At 48.7% G+C, this 19,777-nt stretch overlaps 1 protein-coding gene across 1 annotated transcript in view; it reads left to right on the top strand.

Moving 5' to 3' along the window:
* The window catches only part of Setd3 (SET domain containing 3), a 75,912-nt gene that overhangs the window by 25,361 nt on the left and 30,774 nt on the right, over positions 1–19,777 (top strand). Inside the window, exon 6 of the mRNA XM_012515569.2 lies at positions 19,213–19,271. Within this exon, the coding sequence (XP_012371023.1) occupies positions 19,213–19,271 (59 nt within the window). The remainder of the gene's footprint in view (positions 1–19,212; positions 19,272–19,777) is intronic.

Here is a 19,777-nt window from a genome sequence, read left to right as displayed (position 1 = left end):
TGTAAGTTAAAGATATAGTATAAATCTTAGAACAAAAATTAAGATTAAGCATATTCAGAAAATTAAATACTAATTAATTAAAAATTAAATGTTTCAAAACAATTGAACTAAGAAAAAGTTTTCATGACAGCAAAGAAGTACTAAGTGTAAAACATAAGATAAATACTGGAATGGCAAATAAATGACCGGCACTTCTAACAGTTTGAGGATAGGATATCACACAAAGTTCTAGTGTGTTGTGGACCTGCAGAATGACCATGACAGTTATTAGTGGCTAGGCGTCACTTGTGGGACTGAGCTACAGCTATTTCTTTGAAATCCACCCTGTAGACTCAGATGGAATCATGACCCATAGAGTGGAAGAGAAGTCCATTTGTAGAGTGTACTGATGGAAATATTTTGCTACTGAACCCAAAAGAATAACTGAAAGACTACTCTTGTATACCTCTTATTCTCCTGTTTTTAATTGTTTGCCCTATTTGGTAGGTTCTTTCCATTCTCATTCATGGGGCTGTGATCAATTTTCTCCCTCTCTAGAACATCATTTAGTAATCTGTGTAGGCTTGGCTTCGTCATCATGAAATTCTTTGGTTGTTCTGGGTCATGGAAGTATTTCACTTCTCCATTATACTTGAAAGAGAGTTTTACAGGGTGTATCAGTCTGGTTTGGAATTTGTTTTCTTGCAAGACTTGAAGTACTTTGCTCCCTGCTCTTCTTGACTTGATGGTTTGTGAAGAGAAGTCTGCTGTTATTCTGTTGGGTTTTCCTTTAAATGTGATCTATTTCTTTTCTTTAGTGGCTTTTAGTATACTGTTCCTGTGCTGAATTTCTAGGATCTTGATTATTGTATGTCTGAGTGTGGTTTTCATTGGGTTGGTGTTATTTGGAGTTCTATATGCTTCGGTTACCGAATGTCAGATTGTTGCCCCATCTTTGGGAAGTTTTCTGCTATTACTTCTGCCCATATTCTTTTTATATCATTTGTATTGACTCCTTCCTTCTCATTGATGCCTATTAGTCTCATATTGTTCATCTTTGCATCATCTTGCAGGTATTGAATTATTTTTTTCCTGCATGCTAGTTGTTTTTAAGAGATCTTTTCTTACCTTTTCACTAACTGCAATGGTGTCTTTAAAGTCAGAAAGTCTATTTTCACTTTCCCTCAAACAGTTTTGCCAGCTTGTGATTGAGGTTTTAATTTCCTGTATATCACTTTGATTCTGTTTCATATATTCTATTTCTTTCCTATATTACTTATTAAGGGGTTCCATCATTTTTATATTCTGCTCTATTTTTTTTAATCAGTGTTTTCTTTAGAAGCATTTAGTACTTCTTTGATTATAGTTATCACTACATTTTTTAGTTCAGAAATTATTTCTGATCTGATTTCTTCTATACCTTTCTGCAGTTGTTTCTGTACTTCCAGTGCTACTGTTTCAGAGATATCAGATGTGTGATTTGCAGTTTCCTCTATGCTAGTGTCTTCTGCAATTGTACTGGGTGGACTCGGGGCCTGAGACTGCATTTTGCTCCTTCTCTTTGTCATTTTGTATACCACTGTCTTCTGACCTTTGGTGTAGAGCTTGGATAGAGTTATTACCTTAGCATCCATCAGGTCTGGATCTACAAAGTTCAGATTCCTCCAGGTGGGTGTTGCTTGGATCTGGCTGCTGTGCTCCACTTCCTGCTGCAGCTGTTGGAGTTGAACCCTTTGTGTCTGTCTGGCAGGATGTTCTGCTGAATCAGCTGGGTGGGTCTTGCCTCTAGCCTCTTTGCAGGGAGTTCTGCTGAAGGGTTCCACGCTGGGCCTGCACTCTGGGTCAAATGAGGATCTAGTGGGCCCCAGGCGGTCTCACTCACACACTAGGCCTGTGCTCTTGGTCGATTCAGGATCCGCAGCCCCGGTCGTCTCACTCACGCGCTGGGCCTGCGCTCTGGGTCTATTTGGGATCCGGTTGCCCTGGGTCCTCTCACACGCTAGGCCTGCGCTCTGGGTCTATTCAGGATCCGCGGGCCCCGGGTCGTCTCACTCCCTCCTTCCTTCTTGATCATGGAGAATATCACTTAGATTTCTTATTGTTTTTTAACCTTCTATTACAACTGTAATGAATGCTGAAGTACTAATTTTTTTTTTTTTCTGTGTGAAAGATTAAATTCAGAAAACAAATTGCTCTACAATCTTCTGTTTTCATCTGAGCTGTTTTCTGTCCTTTGTACAGAAGCATTGTGACTACTGGCTATTTGCCAGACTGAAAGGACTTTGCCCTTTAGTTTTTAAATCACTGTAGTTCTGTTGTACTTGTGACTGTCAGGTTTGTCACAAAACTGACCCTTGGAATACACTGATCTGAGTAGAGCGGATTGTATCTAGGATGCGGGAGGAGGGGGACCCTGGGGCATGGTGTCCTTGTCCCAGTGGACAGCTGCTACTCGAAGTGGGTGGAGGTGACAGAGTGGAAGCTTGTCTCAGTGTTGGTGACCACATCAAGGAGACACATAGTGCTCTTACATTGAATATGCGTTTAAATCTGAATTCATGGTTATGTAGTGCTCAGGCAGGGCAGGTCCCTCTGTTGTGTTTGGTGCCACGGGATGCTTATTTTTCTGGTGCTGGAGTGGCTAGATAGGGGATCAGGTGATCCAGGCTTAGGCTCCAGGAGGACTGTGTATGGTGTCCTGACAAACACATGTTGCTGTTTGGAAATGGCTGTCCATGTGAACTCCTCTGCATGGCGTGGCTGATACATCATAGCGAGGGAGTGTGAGATTGGGGCTCCAAACCCTGGGACTTGGGTACCAGTGTACAAACAGCTGCACTCTGTTTGAATCTGAATTGGGATGATTAGGTGAGAAGTTTGAGAGCACTTCCTGAAGTACACACCTTTACCAAAAAGGTAAGGGGTCCACTTTGTGGACTCACCTTTTATTTTTTATTTAATTTTATATGTGTGAGGTATGCCATATTCATGTACATCCTGCACTGTGGTGGTTGGAGAGTGACTATAGGCAAGTTTCTTTTGGACCTTAGTTTATCTGTGAAATGGGGTGATGGCGGTGTCTGTCTCCCATGGGGCCCTGTGAGGCTGAAGTGTTGGCTCTGTGTGAGGATGCTTAGCATATTTGTAGGCCTGGTCCCAGTAATGGCTAATTGTCACTGTCATTGCCCAGCTCGGAACCTGCCTGAGCCAGGCCCATCTTGGACACAGTGACTGGTCCACTGCAGCCATGTGGGATTAGATTTTTAGGCTCATCTTGGGCTGTGGGCCCCAGGTAGTGAAGCAGGCACCCTGGGCTGGAGGAGCAGGGTGGGAGGAGCCCACCTGTCTGACCCTTCCCCTGAGGCAGAAGTGGTTGTTGGTGCTGAGTACCAGCAGTTTAGTACAGCCAGTCCCTCTTCAGCTTAGTCCCCTGCTTCCCCCGAGGTTGGCCCTGTGCCTGTGTCTTCAGGGCAGGTTGTTGTCATCTGTGGGTCAGGGAACCCGAAGATAGTGGGCACAGCTGGTCTCTTGTTGGTGTCAGGGAGCATTTTTGTTTGTTTGTTTTCTTTTTTCTAAATGAACACTATTTTCCCAGTGCTGGGAATGGAACCCACGGCCTCACATGTAGAAGGCAAATGCTGCTGCTAAGCTACCCCTCCTGCCTTCAGGGAAAGCTTTTTGAAAAGTCATATGCATATATAGCTGAAAATACTGGAAAATACCAGCTAGCAGTGGGAGAAAAGTTAGTCTCATTTATTCTACTGACAGGGTTTCCCAGGCCTCCAGGCCAGATCTGGACAGATATGGTAGGACACAACCTGCCGTGCATGCACAGTCCCACCCCCAGCGCATGGCCAGCAGGCAGCAGAGGTCCTCGCAGTTGTCCTTGGTGGCCGCCAGGACTGACCTGGCCCTGTGAAGGGTGTTCCAGGGGTTTCTAGGGCCCCTTGCTGGGCCCGAGGTGAGCGTGGAAGGCTAGCATCCTGGGCCTCTGGCCCAGGTAGCCAGGGCCTGTGTGGAGCCACTCCAGTGCTTTGCACTGCTTCCCTTCTGTGCCACAGTTTTTAGTTGCTTCAAAGGACAAAAACAGGTGTGTGAAATCGAAGACACCAAAATAAACCTTTCCACATTTAAGGTAGGCCTTATGGAGGCCTTAACATGGCCTGAGTTCTGGCCGTGGGAGCTCTGGCTGTGGGAGTGTGAGACGGCTCTTATGTTGGCTGTGGCTGTGCAATCCACGGGGAAAAGCCCCGATCCATCATATTGAGGGTGCCGGAGTCCCGGATTGGGACCAGCAGTGTGCAGCAAGCGAGTGAAGGCCGAGCCGCAGTTGGCTGGGAGGGTGAGAGCAAAGCCGATGAGAGGCCTGACCCGCGCCCCCCACCCCGCCCCCCAGCCTGAGTCTCTGGTGGGTGACAGCCCTCCTGCTTTCTGCCTTTCCTTTCCTTGTATCATCTTCTTTTTCTCTTTTGCTTGCAAACAGATTCAGCTCCCCTTTCCTAAAAGGCAGGTGATGACAGTTCCTGAGGTAAGGGTGCTGGGGCGCAGTGTGGAGAGGCCAGAAGGCTGATGCAAGCCCTGAGATTTCTGGTATGGTGCTGTGTGGCACGTCCTCGGCCTCCTCACGGAAGAAGTGTGTGCACTCGTGGAGTTTTTTGCAGTGTGTACCCAACATTACAAATTCTGTTTCTTAGTCTTCAAACACCTATCTCATGGCTCCTCTGGCCCAGGAGCCCAGGCCTGGCCACATTGGGCTGTCTTCAGGCTTTGGTGGCTGCAGGCCAAGTGTGGTCTCGTCAGAAGGCTGAGGCAGGAATGTCTGCTGCTAGCGTCGCCGGGGTTGGACGCAGCACTGCAGGCCTATACTGCGTGCTGCCCCTGTTCCTTGCTCGTTTTTACCATGTGCTGAAGCCTTGGTGGCCTTCTGCCTTCACTCTCCTTGTTTGATTCATTCATTGATAGATGACTTTCTCTGAAGAACAACCTTTTTATCATTTGCATTATCAGCTTTATTAAGTCTGCTTTTCTGGAGGGACATGATCTTTTTGGCATCTTTCAAGTGCCAGCAAAAGGAGATACAGTCTCTGCCTTCCCACTGCGTGTGGAGAAACAGGCCAGCCAGGCGGCAGCTGGGCCCTGCAGGACCTCCGGGGCGTGGCCTTCTGCTTTGCACCCTCTCACCCACCGTGCTTGCATGCCAACCTCTATTGCCCTGCGTGGCCCATTCTGACATTGCCGTGCCTGGTGCCGTGTGTGTGGGGTGCATGCCACCTTTCCACATGGACAGAGACTGTCCATCTCTAGAAACGCAATCACCAGACTCCAGGCCAGCCCTTGCTGCACTGTTGGAAGCCCCTGCTCTGTAGCACCAGCCCTGCTTGGGGAGGAAAGGGCGCCTCTCATTCGTCGGTCCTGTGATGCCTGGAGCAGACCGGCAGAGGACGCCTTGTTCAGGAGCCTTAGAAAGGACAGAGGCGCATGGAACCTGCAGGATTTCACTTGCACGCTTCCAGGATCAAGTGATACCACTGCTGTTTTGCCTCCTGTATTCTTTTCTGTGAAGGAATTGTGATTTTCTTCATTTCTCCAAGATTGTACAAAGCTTTTTTTGTGGCACTGGGAATTGAACCTAGGGCCTTTGCACTGTCATCCCCAGCACCCCTCTTTGCTTTTTTTTTTTTTTTTTAATGCTTACTTTGAGATAGCACATCTCATTAGGTTGCTCATCTGACTTGAATTTGTGCTTCTCCTGCCTCAGCTCCCCAGGACCTGGTTGCAGGTGTGCCCTGCCACCCTGGCTAAAATCCTTCTTAAAAGTTTCTTATGTCTGCCGCTTTCAGCCTTGTGTGCAGGCACGGTTCATCCTGCAGGTCTCGTGTTCACCAAGAGCAGCAGTGTGCTCTGCTGATTCATAGTGGAATAGAGCTTAGCAGGCAGGAGACTAAAGATGTGCTTGGCCTGATGACCAGTAGTTGCTTTACTTACTGAAGTCAGGGGAGCTTCTGAGTCAGACAGAAGCTGTCCGTTCTGTCAGCTGTGAGTATGCTTCCCTATGCACTGTGGGCATCATGAAGTTACTGGGAAGAGGTCTAGTCTGTGAATGACCAGTAACTCAGGACCTTGGCATAGGTCCAGCTGGAGCTGACCCACGCCACAGCCGCCCAGCAGCTCCCCCTGGAGGCCCGCAGCTGGTCAGAGCAGTGGGCACCCTTGCTGTACCCATTACCCAGCTGCAGCACGGCCCCAGACAGCATGTTGGGTGCGCCTGTGTGGGGGTGGAAGACAGCGTGCAAATGTGGGCAGCAAGGTCTCTGCCCACCTTGGCTCGCACCCCAAGCTGAGCCAGGGTACTGCTTTCCTGGCTGCCTTGCTGCTCTTCTGGGGTTCATTTAACTGTGCTCCTCTCTTAGCATGTGCCTTCCTTATTTTTTAAAAATCAAAGATGAAGCCTTGGCCCTGGGACATGGCTCAGCGGCACAGCATCTGCCTGGCAAGCACAATTGCTAAGGTCAGTTGCTGGTATGAAAACATAAGATGAAGCCTTTAGAAAGAATTTCAAAGAAACCTACATGTTGCAAATGTGCAAGATGACCCAGTGCAAGGTGACCCATGCCTACCTTGTTTGTGGACTTCTGAAGACAGGAAGTGGCGGTGGTGACCCAGGAGCTGTGTTTATCAGGGCCCGTGTGGGGCATCCAGCAGGAGGGTGTGGTACTCCCTCTGGAGGCCCCTCCTGTCTCCTGCCTTCCAAGGAGCTCGCTTCTGCCTGCCCAGCATCCCTGCCTGTGCCTTGTCACTCTGGTCTGGTTGTGGCTTCTGGCCAGCAGCTACCCATGGGGGCAGAAATGGGACCATGCGTGCCTGCCTTGCGTGTTTCCTTCTGAATGGACAAGCGGAGTTGAGGTCACAATCCCCTGGCTGGCGACTTGCTAGGTTACAGAAGCAAAGGTGAGGAAGTGTATGGTAGAGTGCTTGCGTTAGGAATTCAGAGGTCATCGTAGGTCACACGGAACTGTAAAGGAGGGGGATCTTAAAAACTTTTGTTTTGGGATTTAGCTAAGGGAGTCAGTGGGAGGGGGAAATGTTCCAATCTGGAAAGTTGTGAAAATGGGGAGAAACTGCTTCGTACATCCAGTTTTTCAAGGATAAATAATTTAAAGACTATTTAACAGATTTTGTAAATTTTGGGGGTTTTAGAAATTAAAAGGTGACTAGAAAGAATAATGGTCATTTTGCCGAGCAGAGAGTCTTAACTGACAAAGCTAATGATCTAGAAAAACCTATGTTGGAAAATGTCACTTTATTATATGTGTCTGGAGGTGCAGATGGGAAAACAGATTTTTTTCTTTTTGCAGTAGATTCATTAAGTGTTTAGGAAGAGATTGTCATCTGCACCATCTTCCACAGCCTGAGTAATTGCAGCTGACTCTAAGCTCCAGGTCCATCTGTGACCTGAGCACAGAGCCTGCCCGTGTGCTCCGCAGAGTGGAGAGCCCTGTGCCACTGCCGCGTCCGGAGCAGGAGTGTCCGCAATTGCAGAGCCGTGATGGCCGACCCTTGGTGCTTATTGTTTGCTAGGGATAGTCCACTGAGAGCACAAAAGCCCTAAGACCTTGCTCCAGTGTGTCCGGAGCTGCCACCTGCTCTGCGCTGAGGCTAGCTGGGCATGGGCAAGAGCAGGCTGCATCCCTGAGCCTGTGAGCCCTTGTGGGACAGGCCACGGCTCCTGGCCCTGCGTGCAGGCCTGGCTTGTCCTTGCTTGCACCCGGCCCCTCTTGGCTTCTGCCCCAGGAGAGAATTGCCAAGGTGTGCATGCTGCTTGCCGCTATTTATCTTGCAAAAGCAGTCTGCTAACCTTTCCTTTTGTAGAGTAGGACTCGTTAGTTGCACAAACCTGGTGGAGTGTCGCTGCCTGTGGTATGCAGCGCTCAGCCATCCGCATGGAAATTATTTCTAGTCCCATCTCTTTGTCTGGTGCTGCTTGATTTAGAAACATAGAGAACCTTTCAAGTAGAAATGGGCCTGTGTCCAGGCCCCTGCCCTCAGGCTGTCTCCCACCTCCTGTCCCAACCAGACATCCTGGCTTGACTGTCTGTGTATGTCAGCCCCACACCTGCAGTTCTGCCTCGGGGCATGGAGCTGGGGCTGCAGGGTGACTGTGCCCTCTTTGGCCTGGCTGGTGAGTGACAGCTTGCTGCAGGCAGGCTTGCTCACTCATTTCCCCTGCCATTCCTTCCCTCACTGGGTGTTGTTTCAGGTGTTTCCTCTCGGCTCCCTTGGGCTTCCTTATTCCTCTCTAGTGAGGAAGCTGAGATCTGGTCTGACTGGTCCCTTGTCTGTTTCCTCCTCTGACCCTGTGAGGAACAGTCAGGCCCAAGGACTTGGCTCTGTGCACTGTTGCTTCACTTCCCTGCATTTTATTCTTCCCTTGCATCCTGGCTTTGTCCACTTGGTTTACAGATGGTCCTTGTGCCTTTGAGGCATTGCCCTGTCGTGATGCTGTCTTTAATCTTGATGCAGCCTGGGGTCTCCTGCCCCTGCAGAGGTGTGTGGCTGCCAGAGTTGTGTGACATAGGACTAGGGACCTCACCTTCCATTGTCCTCTTCTGCCAAACATGCACACACCCCACAGGTCCTTTCTTCTGGAGCCACTGTGGCATTGCCACGCCTGTCCCCAAATGGACGTGTTCTCAGAGCTGTGCTCTGGGTTGGAGCGCGCCAGCTGGCTCTTCGGGCCCATCCCAAGCCCTTCTTGTCAATGACTGTGGTCCAACATGTCCCATCAGAAGACAGCTTGAGTCAATATATTGGATTTTTGACTTTCTGTTCCAGGTGAACAAATTAACAATTGCCTGTTTTCTAGCAGTGCTTGAAAAGATACGCACTGATTAAAATATTCCTTCATAGAAAAGTTGTTTCCAGAAACTGACTGCTCTGACAAAATGGTAGCACTCTAGAATGTTAGATGGCATTTCTTCTGAAAAGAGAAGAATAAGTTCATTTCATAACTATTGATCAGTAAAACATTTAATTAAGAACATGAGAGATGAAGTATGATCCTTGTGGAAAAGGAGGGAATAAGACTCGTGCTTTCCCTCTGGTTCCTGTCTGCCTCAGGTGGGCCCCAGGTCAGGCTTGGTGCAGGCCTCGCTTCTGATGAGACACAGGAGCATTTTAGTGCCTGCTTCTTCCTCCACTCGCCTTCTTGTACAACAGCATTTGAGAAAGGGCTGGCACCTGTTTTCACTGTTCATGAGATGAAGAAGGGAAGTTTTAAAAAAACAACTTGTGTTAGTTTTCCCTCACTAGAATGAAATCGCTGAGATAGGTAACAACAAGGAGAACAGGTCTGTTGTGGCTTTGGCTTTGGAGGTGCCGGTGTCAGGCCCACGGCCTGTGCCTGGAGCTCTAGGGGCTCCTGGCGAGGAAGCATCCATGTGCGGGTGCGGGCTACTTGCCTTGACCCAGCAGCAGAGGAGAAAGGCCCAGGTGGGGCTCTAGTCCCTGTCAAGGGTGTGTGCCAAAGGACACAAGGGCCTGCACACGAGCCAGTGCACCCCCTGCAGGTCCACAGCACCGCTTGGCAGTGCCAGCTTGGCGACCATGCTGTTCCCACAACCTGGGAACCTTTGGGGCCGCCCATGCCAGCCACTGCACAGCTGAAGGTGAAGTCGGGAACTTTGCTTCATCCAGACAGACCCTGCCGCTGCTGTCACGGTGTGGATGTGTTCAGTTACATCTGGCTTTTGAAGAGACCATCTGGACTTCTAGTACTGGTGTTCTACTTGGACTCTGTACATTATAACCTGAAATGTAGTTTTTAATGGGAGAATTTCACTAATGTTGTTGAAAGTTTTTTTTTTTATCTCTCAAGTCACAGAGTGGTGCATTTGAAAGTCCCCTTGCTGAGGTTGGGGCTTTTCAGAGTCACTCCTCCTCATGAGCGATTTAGTGTTGCGGAGTGAGAGGCTTTGGGATGTCTCGTGTGGAAGCCTGCGCCCGTCTTCTCCAGGAGAGACATTTGTCATTGTGTCCCTCCTGGACTGACCTGGAGGCGTAGTGCTGGGGATTTGCTCTTTGGACCTTTCCGACATCTTCAGGCCTGAGAATACAGAAATGAAGGGAGTGTGGGTCATTATCAAGCTTCCTGAGGTCAAGACACGAGCTGGACCTCTGTGACCCGGGTCTCTGCAGCATTCTGAGAGCCCAGATGCCAGTGCACACCGCACCCAGCAGGGCTGTGCCGAGCTGCGTGGCAGAGCGGGCCCTTCCCCACCTGTGTTGTTTGTGGAGTGCCACAGCCAGCTCCTGGAAGTCAGCACCCAAGTAGCATCTGATCCTGAGAGCAGTGTCTCCGGGGCTCCCTTGGTTGAGGCAGATGTCCACCTCCTGAAGACGAACTTAACCGCCAAGGTGGTGCGGCACCGAGCAGTGTGACTCTGCTGCTGCTGGGCTCCATGCTGCACCCTGGAGTGCATTTCCCCCTAGCCACCTGGAGGCCTCTCTGACTGCCTTTAGGCTTAAAGGCCAAACATTAAAAGATCAAGGTTCACTTCCCTATCGGTGGAGGTGGCCACCAAGATCGTGTAGGAGCTGGGAGAAAGATGGGTGTTGAGAACAGTTAGAGTTTTCTTGGAAACTGATAGGAATTCCACATAATGGGGCATTGGCATCAGTTGGATCACTAGTGTAGCATAATTCTTTTTATTTTATTTTATTTTATTTTTGTTGGACCCAGGGATTGAACTCAGACCCTTGTGCTTGCCAGGGAAGTGCTTATTCTACTGAGCCATCTCCCTGGGCCCGTGTAGCATAATTCTGTAGACCAAAACAAGAGAATGAATCTTGTATGTATGTGACCTCTATGTTCTAAAACATAATTTAGGAAAGAGACACACGCATACATACGTGTATTGAGTGCATGTATGTTTTCTGAGCCAGAATTTTGCTTGGTGCTAGGATGGAGCCCAGGCCCCTGTTGCGTACCATGTGGCTGCAACTCCAGCCCAGGGCATTGGGCCTGGGGCGCTTGGGTCAGCTTCAGGCCTGATAAATCTGTGACGGTGAGAAAGACCTGTGTGGAGTCCTTTCGGTCAGCCTGGGAAGCGATACCCTCAGTCTTAGTGCTGTTATTACTGTCCGACACTAAACTTTAGGGTGCCTCTTGTAATATTACTATCATGGATTTTAGATGACAGCAGTATTTACCAAGCATTTTTTTACAGTTGCACCAACTGAAGATGTACTACCATGCCAGAATTCGTAAGAGTTTATTTATAAAAGTAGGACAACTAATTAACCTTTGCCTTGAAGTAAAATCTAGAAAATGCTATACGCTGGTCATTCCGGCCTCGCTTGCTGATCGGTAACCCAGGGCACAGCACAGCCGTTTCCCTCTGTCTCCTTGTCAGTAGAATGAGGTCGATTGTAGTGCCTACTGGAGAGACAGACAGTGACCAGTCCACGCTCCTCTCTGGCCGGTGACTATTCACATCCCCTGCTCCTGGTCACAGAGAGTGACATTAACACCCCCCCCCCTTGCACACACACAGATATACACTTCAGCCTGGTGACCATTATTAGCCCTGATCCTGGTCACAGAGAGCTTTCTGCATAAGTCACAGGCAGTCCTTGCCCCTGGCCACGGTTATCATGCAGCTCCTATGTCAGCTCCCTGTGCATGAAGTTGGTCACCACGCTGTCCTTCTAGAATTAGCTGACAGCTCTGCTTGTTAAACAGAGTGCAGAAGACTTACCCTGAATCCTTGAGACCTAAAATAGCTCAAGTGAAAAGAAAACAATACCGAATGAAACTAAAGGTAAGTAACTTGAGCTTGGTTTTTGATGCAGACGTGCTGTTACCCAGCACTAACTGCTTTGTATTCTGTTTCTGGTTTCTTTAATGATAAGACTGAGGAGTTACAAGTATACACATTCTCTGGTTCTTTGCAGTGCTGAGCTTTGTACCCGGCGCCTTGCATATGCAAAGCAAGTGCTCTGTGCCAAGCCACGTCTCAGTCCTGTGTGTACCCCTCTGAATGTGCTTCGTGGCACTTTGCAGACCTCTGAAGTAGGCTCAAGGTGGCTTGGAGACCTTCTCTCAGCCCACAGAGGGAGATGGCAGGGGCACCAGGGTGTCCACAACCAACACAGGCTTTGTTGATCCCAGGCGAAGGTAGAAGTCGCCTACCAGATGCAGAAATGGAGGCACAAGGGCCCTTGGGTGTCTTGCTGAGGTGACCAGCGGCCCCAGGTGCTCTGCATGCATAGGGTGATCCCAAATGTGGAGGTGACTGGGACACTGGTGACCATGTGGGCGAGGACTTGGGCCTTGGTCTGTCTTGCTCCTTTTTTTAAACAAAAAACATGTATTTGGTATAGGGTTTCATTACATAGCTTGGAGTCATAGTGATCTCTGTTTTCAGCCTCCCCAGTGCTGGGATTACAGGTGTGGGCCACCATGCGCATCTCAGTGGCAGCTCAGTGCACCGGGTGTGGCGCCAGTGCAGCATGTGGCATCTTGCTCCTTGCTGGGCTCTTAGGGAAGAGCTTTCTCCAATGTGTTCAAAGATGAATTTGAAAGCAGGCAAGGAGGTTTCCTGATCTCCAGACAGGAAGTGCTCTGTTCACAAGCAATGCAGAAGTGCAGAAGCTCAAGAGGGAGGTGCCGGGAGCTGCCTGTGCCAGGGCTGAGAGGGGCTCCTGTCCTCGTCCTGGAGTCGTGGCATGTGGAGAATTTGTCACTTCCCGTTTTGGGCCCATTGCGCAGGCCTGCAGATTGGTCAGTAGCAACTTCCCAGGTCCACTTGCATTCACGTCCTCCACTGTCTCCAAGAAGACCAGGAGTCTCCCTTCTGGATCAGACAGATAAGTGTCTACGGATGGGGCAGGGTGCAGGGTACTGGGGGCTCACTGTTATCAGAGACACAATCCTGTCCCAGTGAGGGCGAAGAAATGTCACAGGCAGCAGCATGCCTAGGATGGAGGGCCCTGCAGGCCAGGGTGCATGTGAGAGGAAGCTTCTGCAGCGCAGGAGTGGAACTGCCTCGCACGCCAGCTGTCTTCGCCTCCGTCCTGGGCATTTTTTCTCTTTAAGTTGCCCTGCTGGCTTTTCCATGGAGCCTGCTCATGATCTCACTCTACTAGTCAGGGTAATACTTGCTGAAAGCCCGCGTGGCAGTGTCTGTTTACAGTCCCAGCCGGGAGGCCGAGGCTGAAGGACTGCAGGTTTGAGTCTAGCCTGGGCAACTTAGGAAAGCCCTGTCTTGTTGAGTGAATGAATGAGTGACAGTCAAAAATGTTGATGGAAGTGGAGCGTGGTAGAGGACACCTGAGGTGCCAGCACTTGACAGGCTCAGGCACGAGAATCATTTTGGGTTCGAGGCCACTCTGGGCTACTCAGTGAGACCTGTCTCAACCCTCACCCCAAGTGCTGATTGACTCTGATGGTTTGTTTGTAATCGATTTATCTTTCGCCAGGGTGTACAAGTGGCAGCTAATGCAGACGTTATGGAGACCTTTTTTGCGGGGTTTCAGTAAGTTGTAGTTGAATTAAACTATGTAGATGATTTTTAACATTTAGATGTAGTAGATTGAGTCTTCTTAAAAGCAATTTTATGAAGTTATTGAACAATTCTATTTCTCTAATCTCATTTTTTGTTTAATTTTTATTATAAAGTAATACATATTTGTCACAGAAAATTCTATGTAAGTGAAAAGTAAAGTAGCAAGTCCTAATTAAATGTATATTGATGTAGTTAAATTTTTATTTGATCATATTGAGTGAATTCAAAGAGCTTTATGATGGAAAATTCCCCGGAGTTGGATGTAATCTGTATTTAAAAATAAAAGCCTTAAAAATAGATTTTTCCCCCAAGAGTGGAATATATGAACCATGCTCTGATTCTGATTTATGGTCATCAAATCTAGATTTTAGATTCAATGGATGCCTGAGTCTATATTTGCTTGTTAAGTTGTACTATATCCGCCTAGGAAATAAAATACAAGTAGGAGGGTTCATCAGTCCCCACGCGGCTTTGCAAGGCCACCTTGGGCTTGAGGCCTGCACGGTGGCCCTGCGCGCCCCTGCTGCTGTCTCTGCGGAAGCACCTTCCACCTATCTCCTGGCCCCACGCTCCTGCATTCTGCCTCCCCCTGGTGCGAGCCCCTTTGGCTTCCTCTCAAGGAGAATGAGAGTCTCGGGCTTGCCAGATGAGCCATAGGGTTGCTGTGGCTTCTTTTCTCCTTCCTCAGTTTGGAAGAGCAGAACATGTGCTGAGGCCAGGCACCCTGCAGCCAGCAGAGAAGCAGCAGGTGGTGTCCACACCCGCAGGGCCCTGGCTGTGAGGCTGCATTGACACAGCTGTGGAGTGTGTATGACCATGTCTACCCTCAGAGGCCAAGTGTGAGCTTCTGGGCTGGTTTCATCTTTGTAGAAATGCATGAGATGGGCCCATCTCTGGAGTTGGGTGTGCATGACCCTGGCTAATTAACCTGGCTGTCCCTTCATACCATATGCCACCAAGTAAGACAGATACATTCATTTATTTTCACAGATGTGTTTTAGGACAGTTTAACTGCATGCTATGGCTTTTCATCAGGACAGGATAGGTACAACATTCAAAATACATTTTATTATACGGTAGCCTTCCTCTTGCCTCTGAACTCGTGTACGGTGCTGAAATTGATAATTGGTTCTGCATCGTAGCAGGGTGTGAGCTCCGCACAGGAGCCAGCAGTCCTCTTGATGAGCTGAGCGCCGTTCCTTGCGGCCACTGAGGAGGGAGGACTGCCCTAGAGCTGGGGAAGGCCTGATTTTCACAAGTGTTCGTGTCTTTGCGCTCTTTCTGTGCTCTAGCCCTTTGTTCCTCCCCAGAGATTTTGAATCTTTCTTTAGGTCAAATTCATTTCCTTTGAGAATTGTTCCAGGAAATACCTTCCCATGTATTTGTGGAGGTGCTTATCTTTATTTTTAAAACGCTCATTGCTCAATGTTAAAAACAAAAACCGCCCTTGACTCCAGTGTGCAGAGCTGTTCCTGTTCAAAGCTGTCTCTTGCACTAGATGCTGCTGAATTAGGAATTCTCGCAGTAACGAACCTTGCTTATCGTGGCTCCCCACAAAGGGTCGGGGCGGGAGCTTACCGCGAGGCCGCGCGGCTCTGCGTGGCGCATATTAACTGTTTATTTAGTGCACGTGCGTGTCTGCGTCCCTGGTCTCTGATCAACCTGAAAAATTTGCATGCTGCGCGGCGGCCATCTTCTTTTATACTTTATTAAATATCTGTCAATTATAAATATCAAGGTTTTACATTAATGTCAAGATAGTACATCAAAAATTCATGGAATATGTGACTTTTTCCAAGGGTATTTAATACTTAATGCATTTGTGTCATTTTTCTTTCCAGAGATATTGACAGGTTTTATTAAGTGTTTGTTAGGGAGATTTCATTTTTATCAAGGGACTATAAAGAGAAGCTGCATGCTAAATCAATTTTTTAAAGCCAGAATATCGTTCGTTTTTTTCATCTTCAAACACTTATAATCTATAGGTTTTATTTAAATTTCTTCTTGGTTTATTTTTGTTTTATGTGAATGATAGTTCAAGACAGAACTTTAATAAGGATCAAATCTGCTGACTGTAGTGGTTTTTAATTTCCTTAAGCATCGCTACCAGACCTATGCAATATGGTAAATTCTTCAAAATGTCATACTTACATATTTAGCAATATTGCTGCTTTTTATTGAAGTCAAACAAACAGTTTCAGATATTAATCTTTCCCAAACAGTGATTATTTTGTACTAGGCACAGTATTACTGTGTGTCACGAGGGGGGAGCGGGAAGTGACTGGACAGGTACCCGGCTCCACAGAGGGTGCCAGCAGGCACCTTGCACAGCGCGCCCCTCGGTGCTCCGGCTTCCAGGCTGGGCAGGAGCTGGGGCTCGGCTCCCAAGGTTGAATACTGATTGTGCTCAAGAAGGTCAGCGCATCCAACACAGAAAATTGGGAAGACAACCAGCTCCTTCAGAAGCCACACTCACAGGGGCTCGGCTGGGACAGTGGTTGGCAGCCCCTTCCTGCCTGGTTGGTCTTGGTGTGTAGGGTCTGGGTCACCGTCATCCTGTGTCCAACAGCCACACAACACTGTTTGGGGGCACCCTTCCTTGTCCTGGGTGTATCTGTGTCTTGGAAACTGCAGTCACAGCTAAACCCAGTTGGGCACAGAGAATTAAGTCTTCTGTGTTCATTCTGCACTTTGTTTCAGAGCAGAGGTTAGACATGCTTCCTAGGGAGAGGGTGGGCGCAGCCCAACCAGGCGGCTCTGGGGCAGGCGGTGCCTTGCCCCGGGCTCCTGCACCTTCACCTAGGAGAATTTGAGGGGTGCTCAGGTGGACTGCGCATGGAGCTGCTTTGTGAAAGAAGGTTTTTAGTCTTTGGATACAGGGGAAGGACTAAGATTGATCACTAAATGAAAATCGTTTATAGTAGACATTTGTCTTGGCCTGTTCATTTTTCCAGAATAAGTGGAAATGTACAGTATTAAATACTTGTATGGACAGATTGTTTTCAATATTTGAATGCTTTTGGATGCTTATAAAGTTATTGTATTATAATTTTAGGTATAAGATACTTTTTTCTTAAAAACCAAGTCTGTCTTGGGCTCATGTGAGTTGCCAGGAGCCTTGTCCTAGCTCTGCACCCACAGCCACTCCTCCACAATGCCAGTAGGTGGCGCTGCTGCCCCGGAGGCGCCAGCCCTGCAACCTGGGACGCGCCTGCCTTCCCCTGTCACACTTGGCTTCGATGTAACAGTTAAGTGCATGTGTCACCGCAGAATAGCTTTTATACCAGAACTATGCACAGTAGGCGCACCCTGGCCTTTTACGACAAGAACAACTATTTCTAACACTGAAAATATTATATAACTTTTGTACCTCCAAAGTAATCATCAAGCTCAATCAGAAAAATGTTTACACATTTTTTTGTTTTGTCTTAATGCTTTAAGACCATGAGCATGAATTTATAGATAAGATATTACATATAAATAGTAAGAAGGGGACATTTTGGAGAGTTGATCTTTCATCCTTTTTATTCCTGAAATAACCTATATTTGAGTAGTTTTGTGGGTCCTAAGACTTTGTTTAAAAATCCATGTTGGAAGATTCTTCCTCACCTTCTCACTTTTGTTTGAGAAGGGCCCTCACCAAGTTGCCCAAGCTGGCCTTGAACTTGTGATCCTCCTGCCTCAGCCTCCCCAGTAGCAGGGATTACAGATGTGCAGCATTGTGCCTACTTCCCCAAGCTGTTTTGCGATTCAGCATTCTGGTTTTGAAAATTGTCATCTTTTCTCCTATTTAATAAGCCAAGCTTTGTGAGAGAAGATGTGGAATATTTAGTATTTGTGGGATTTAGCATTGAATTTTACCAACTTTGGAAATATCAGAGTAAATTACAAAGTTCAAGTAAATTAAAATACTTAAAAATAACAGAACAGTAGCATTTCCCTCATCCTAGAGTTTGAAGAATTGGGATGTGCAAAAGTTTCAATAAATCAGAGAATGTGAAATTGAAATTTTAGCACACGAATCCCTGTTCTTTACAGCTTGAAGTGCTTCTGGGGGGCGTTTGCGATGCCCTTAGTGCGGGAGGAGGAGCAGCTCATCTCTGCTGCCCTGTGCTTTTCCGAGCACTTTTACTAATACGTGAGAGTGCTGCACGTTGGACACGCTCGGTGTGCGGGCCAGGCGCCCACGGCAGGCAGTCTGGACCCCTTGTGCCCTTCCCACGCCTCCCTGGGAAGCCCGACCGTGCCATGCTCGGGTTAATGAGTAAGCAGAAGCCACGGCACTGGCCGATGAGCAAGCTCACCCTTCCCTGGTGACAGAGGAGGCGTGAAGCACAGTGCTCTGCGGCCCCTCGGCCCTCGTGGGCTGTAGCACGGATACCCCGGGAACGCGGCTGCCTGGCCTGCAGAGCTGGACAGGAGTCGCCTGCACGCCGCCCTCGAGTGACTCACCCACGCCCCCTGGGCCGCGTTGTTGGCAGAGCGTGCACCCAGAGCCACTGTGGTGTCTCCTTTTGGCCGGGCTTGTCTTCCAAAGGGTTAACAGTGGGCGCGGAAGAGACAAGAAGCAGAAACCTGGACACGGCGCCCAGCCGGCAGCCTTTTGTGAGATACAGTTGGCCTGAAACTGCATGCGGAGCGCGAGGTTTTGTCTTCTAATTGATTTAGGGCTTGAGCCACTTTTGCCTCGTCCCCTGCTGCCCCTCACACGGTGCCAGCAAGTGCATTATAGTGAGTGATGACAAATTGTGCTGCGCCTGGGACACCAGCGCGGCTGGTGGAGAGTGGGCCGTGCATGGCTCCTGTGTTACTGTGGCCGGTTGCGTCTGCGGCTCAGAACTAACCATTTGTTATTTGATGGCTTGCTGCAATCTGTCTATCAGCGGTAATTGAAACTGGAGATTAAAATTACACTGTTACAGCTTTTAATTCCTTAATTGAGGCGAAGTTTTTAAGTGCCTGAAGGGGGGCAGCATTGTGATGGGAGAATACAAAATGTATAAAATTTTCCCCTAAGTGTGAAGTTAGAGATATTTTTACCAAATGTTCTTTTGTTCAGAAAAAAAAAATAGTACAATTAAAAATATGCTGGTTTCTGTTTTGTTTTCTCCTTGTAAAATTTCTTCAGTCTCATAAAGGAGTTGGGGTTTTGGTGTGCGGGCCACATTTATGGCGTATGTGATTCATCTGCACTCATGCCGACTCCTCTCAAATGACCTGAGTCAGAGCGCCGGAACAAACTCGGTTTATTAGCGTGCCTGGGCCGGCTCCTCTCTGATGCTGGAGCCGAGATGCAGGGAGGGGTGGAGCCCACGCCTGGAGGGCGCAGGCTCCCTGTGCCGAGGAGCTGCCTGCCCGGCGTGGGCGTGCCTGCTCCAGGACGCCAGCCCCTTCCGGCGGCGCGGCGTTCTCTGCGGTGCCTCTGGGTTCTGGGATTGACACGGGAGGGAGCAGATTTATGGCGGCTGCTGGGCACAACAAATTAAGTTGACAGTGATGTATGGGAGCATAATGGCCCGATGATCCCTCAGTAGCACGGCTGGACGCCTCTGGCTTCATTTGGTTCTTGTTAGATCAGTTAGGCAGCTAAATAATGAAATTCTGCTGACTGATTTCTGTTTTCCCTTTTCTCTTTTCACCTCTGCTTTCCCAAACTTCTCATTCCCAGACCCATCCACATGCCAACAAACTGCCCTTGAAGGATTCGTTCACTTACGAGGACTACAGGTTGGTGTGAGGGCCGGGTGTGTGTCGGGGTGATTTCCAGGGCAAATGTGGGGTCCTGCCAATGAGGGGAACACTTCAGTCAGGGTCCTGCTGCGACTGTGCAGCGTCAGAGCAGAGAAGGTCCCAGGAGTCACAGCGAGCAGCAAGGACAGCCGAAGGCATTTTAATGCCCGTCTAGGAGTTGCCGTTAGCCCCAGCGCGGAGACTGGCGAGGCAGCACTGGGCTGGGGATTACATTAGCGCTGATGGGAAGTGCCCCTTAGTAGATGATGTTCCTGTAAAGTGGGGACCGCACTGCGCCATGTCCTAAAAATGCTGTCTTCCACATTTTGGAGATTCTTCCAGGGCTCCTGATCAGGAAGAAGTTTTATCATTTGCTTCTAACTGAGGCTTAGAGTAGGTGCAGAGTCTGCATTTGGGTAAAAAACAGGGTGATGGGGTGGGGTTTGGCAGTAGTGGGGACCCGCAGAAAGGTCCTGGTCTTAGATCACAGCACTGCTGCCCTT

This window comes from Octodon degus, unplaced genomic scaffold, assembly GCF_000260255.1.
Source record: "Octodon degus isolate 3935 unplaced genomic scaffold, OctDeg1.0 scaffold00070, whole genome shotgun sequence".
NCBI classification, from domain to species: Eukaryota; Metazoa; Chordata; class Mammalia; order Rodentia; family Octodontidae; genus Octodon; species Octodon degus.
Note: the sequence above shows the minus strand (reverse complement) of the source record. Positions and strands in the feature narration are given on the sequence as shown.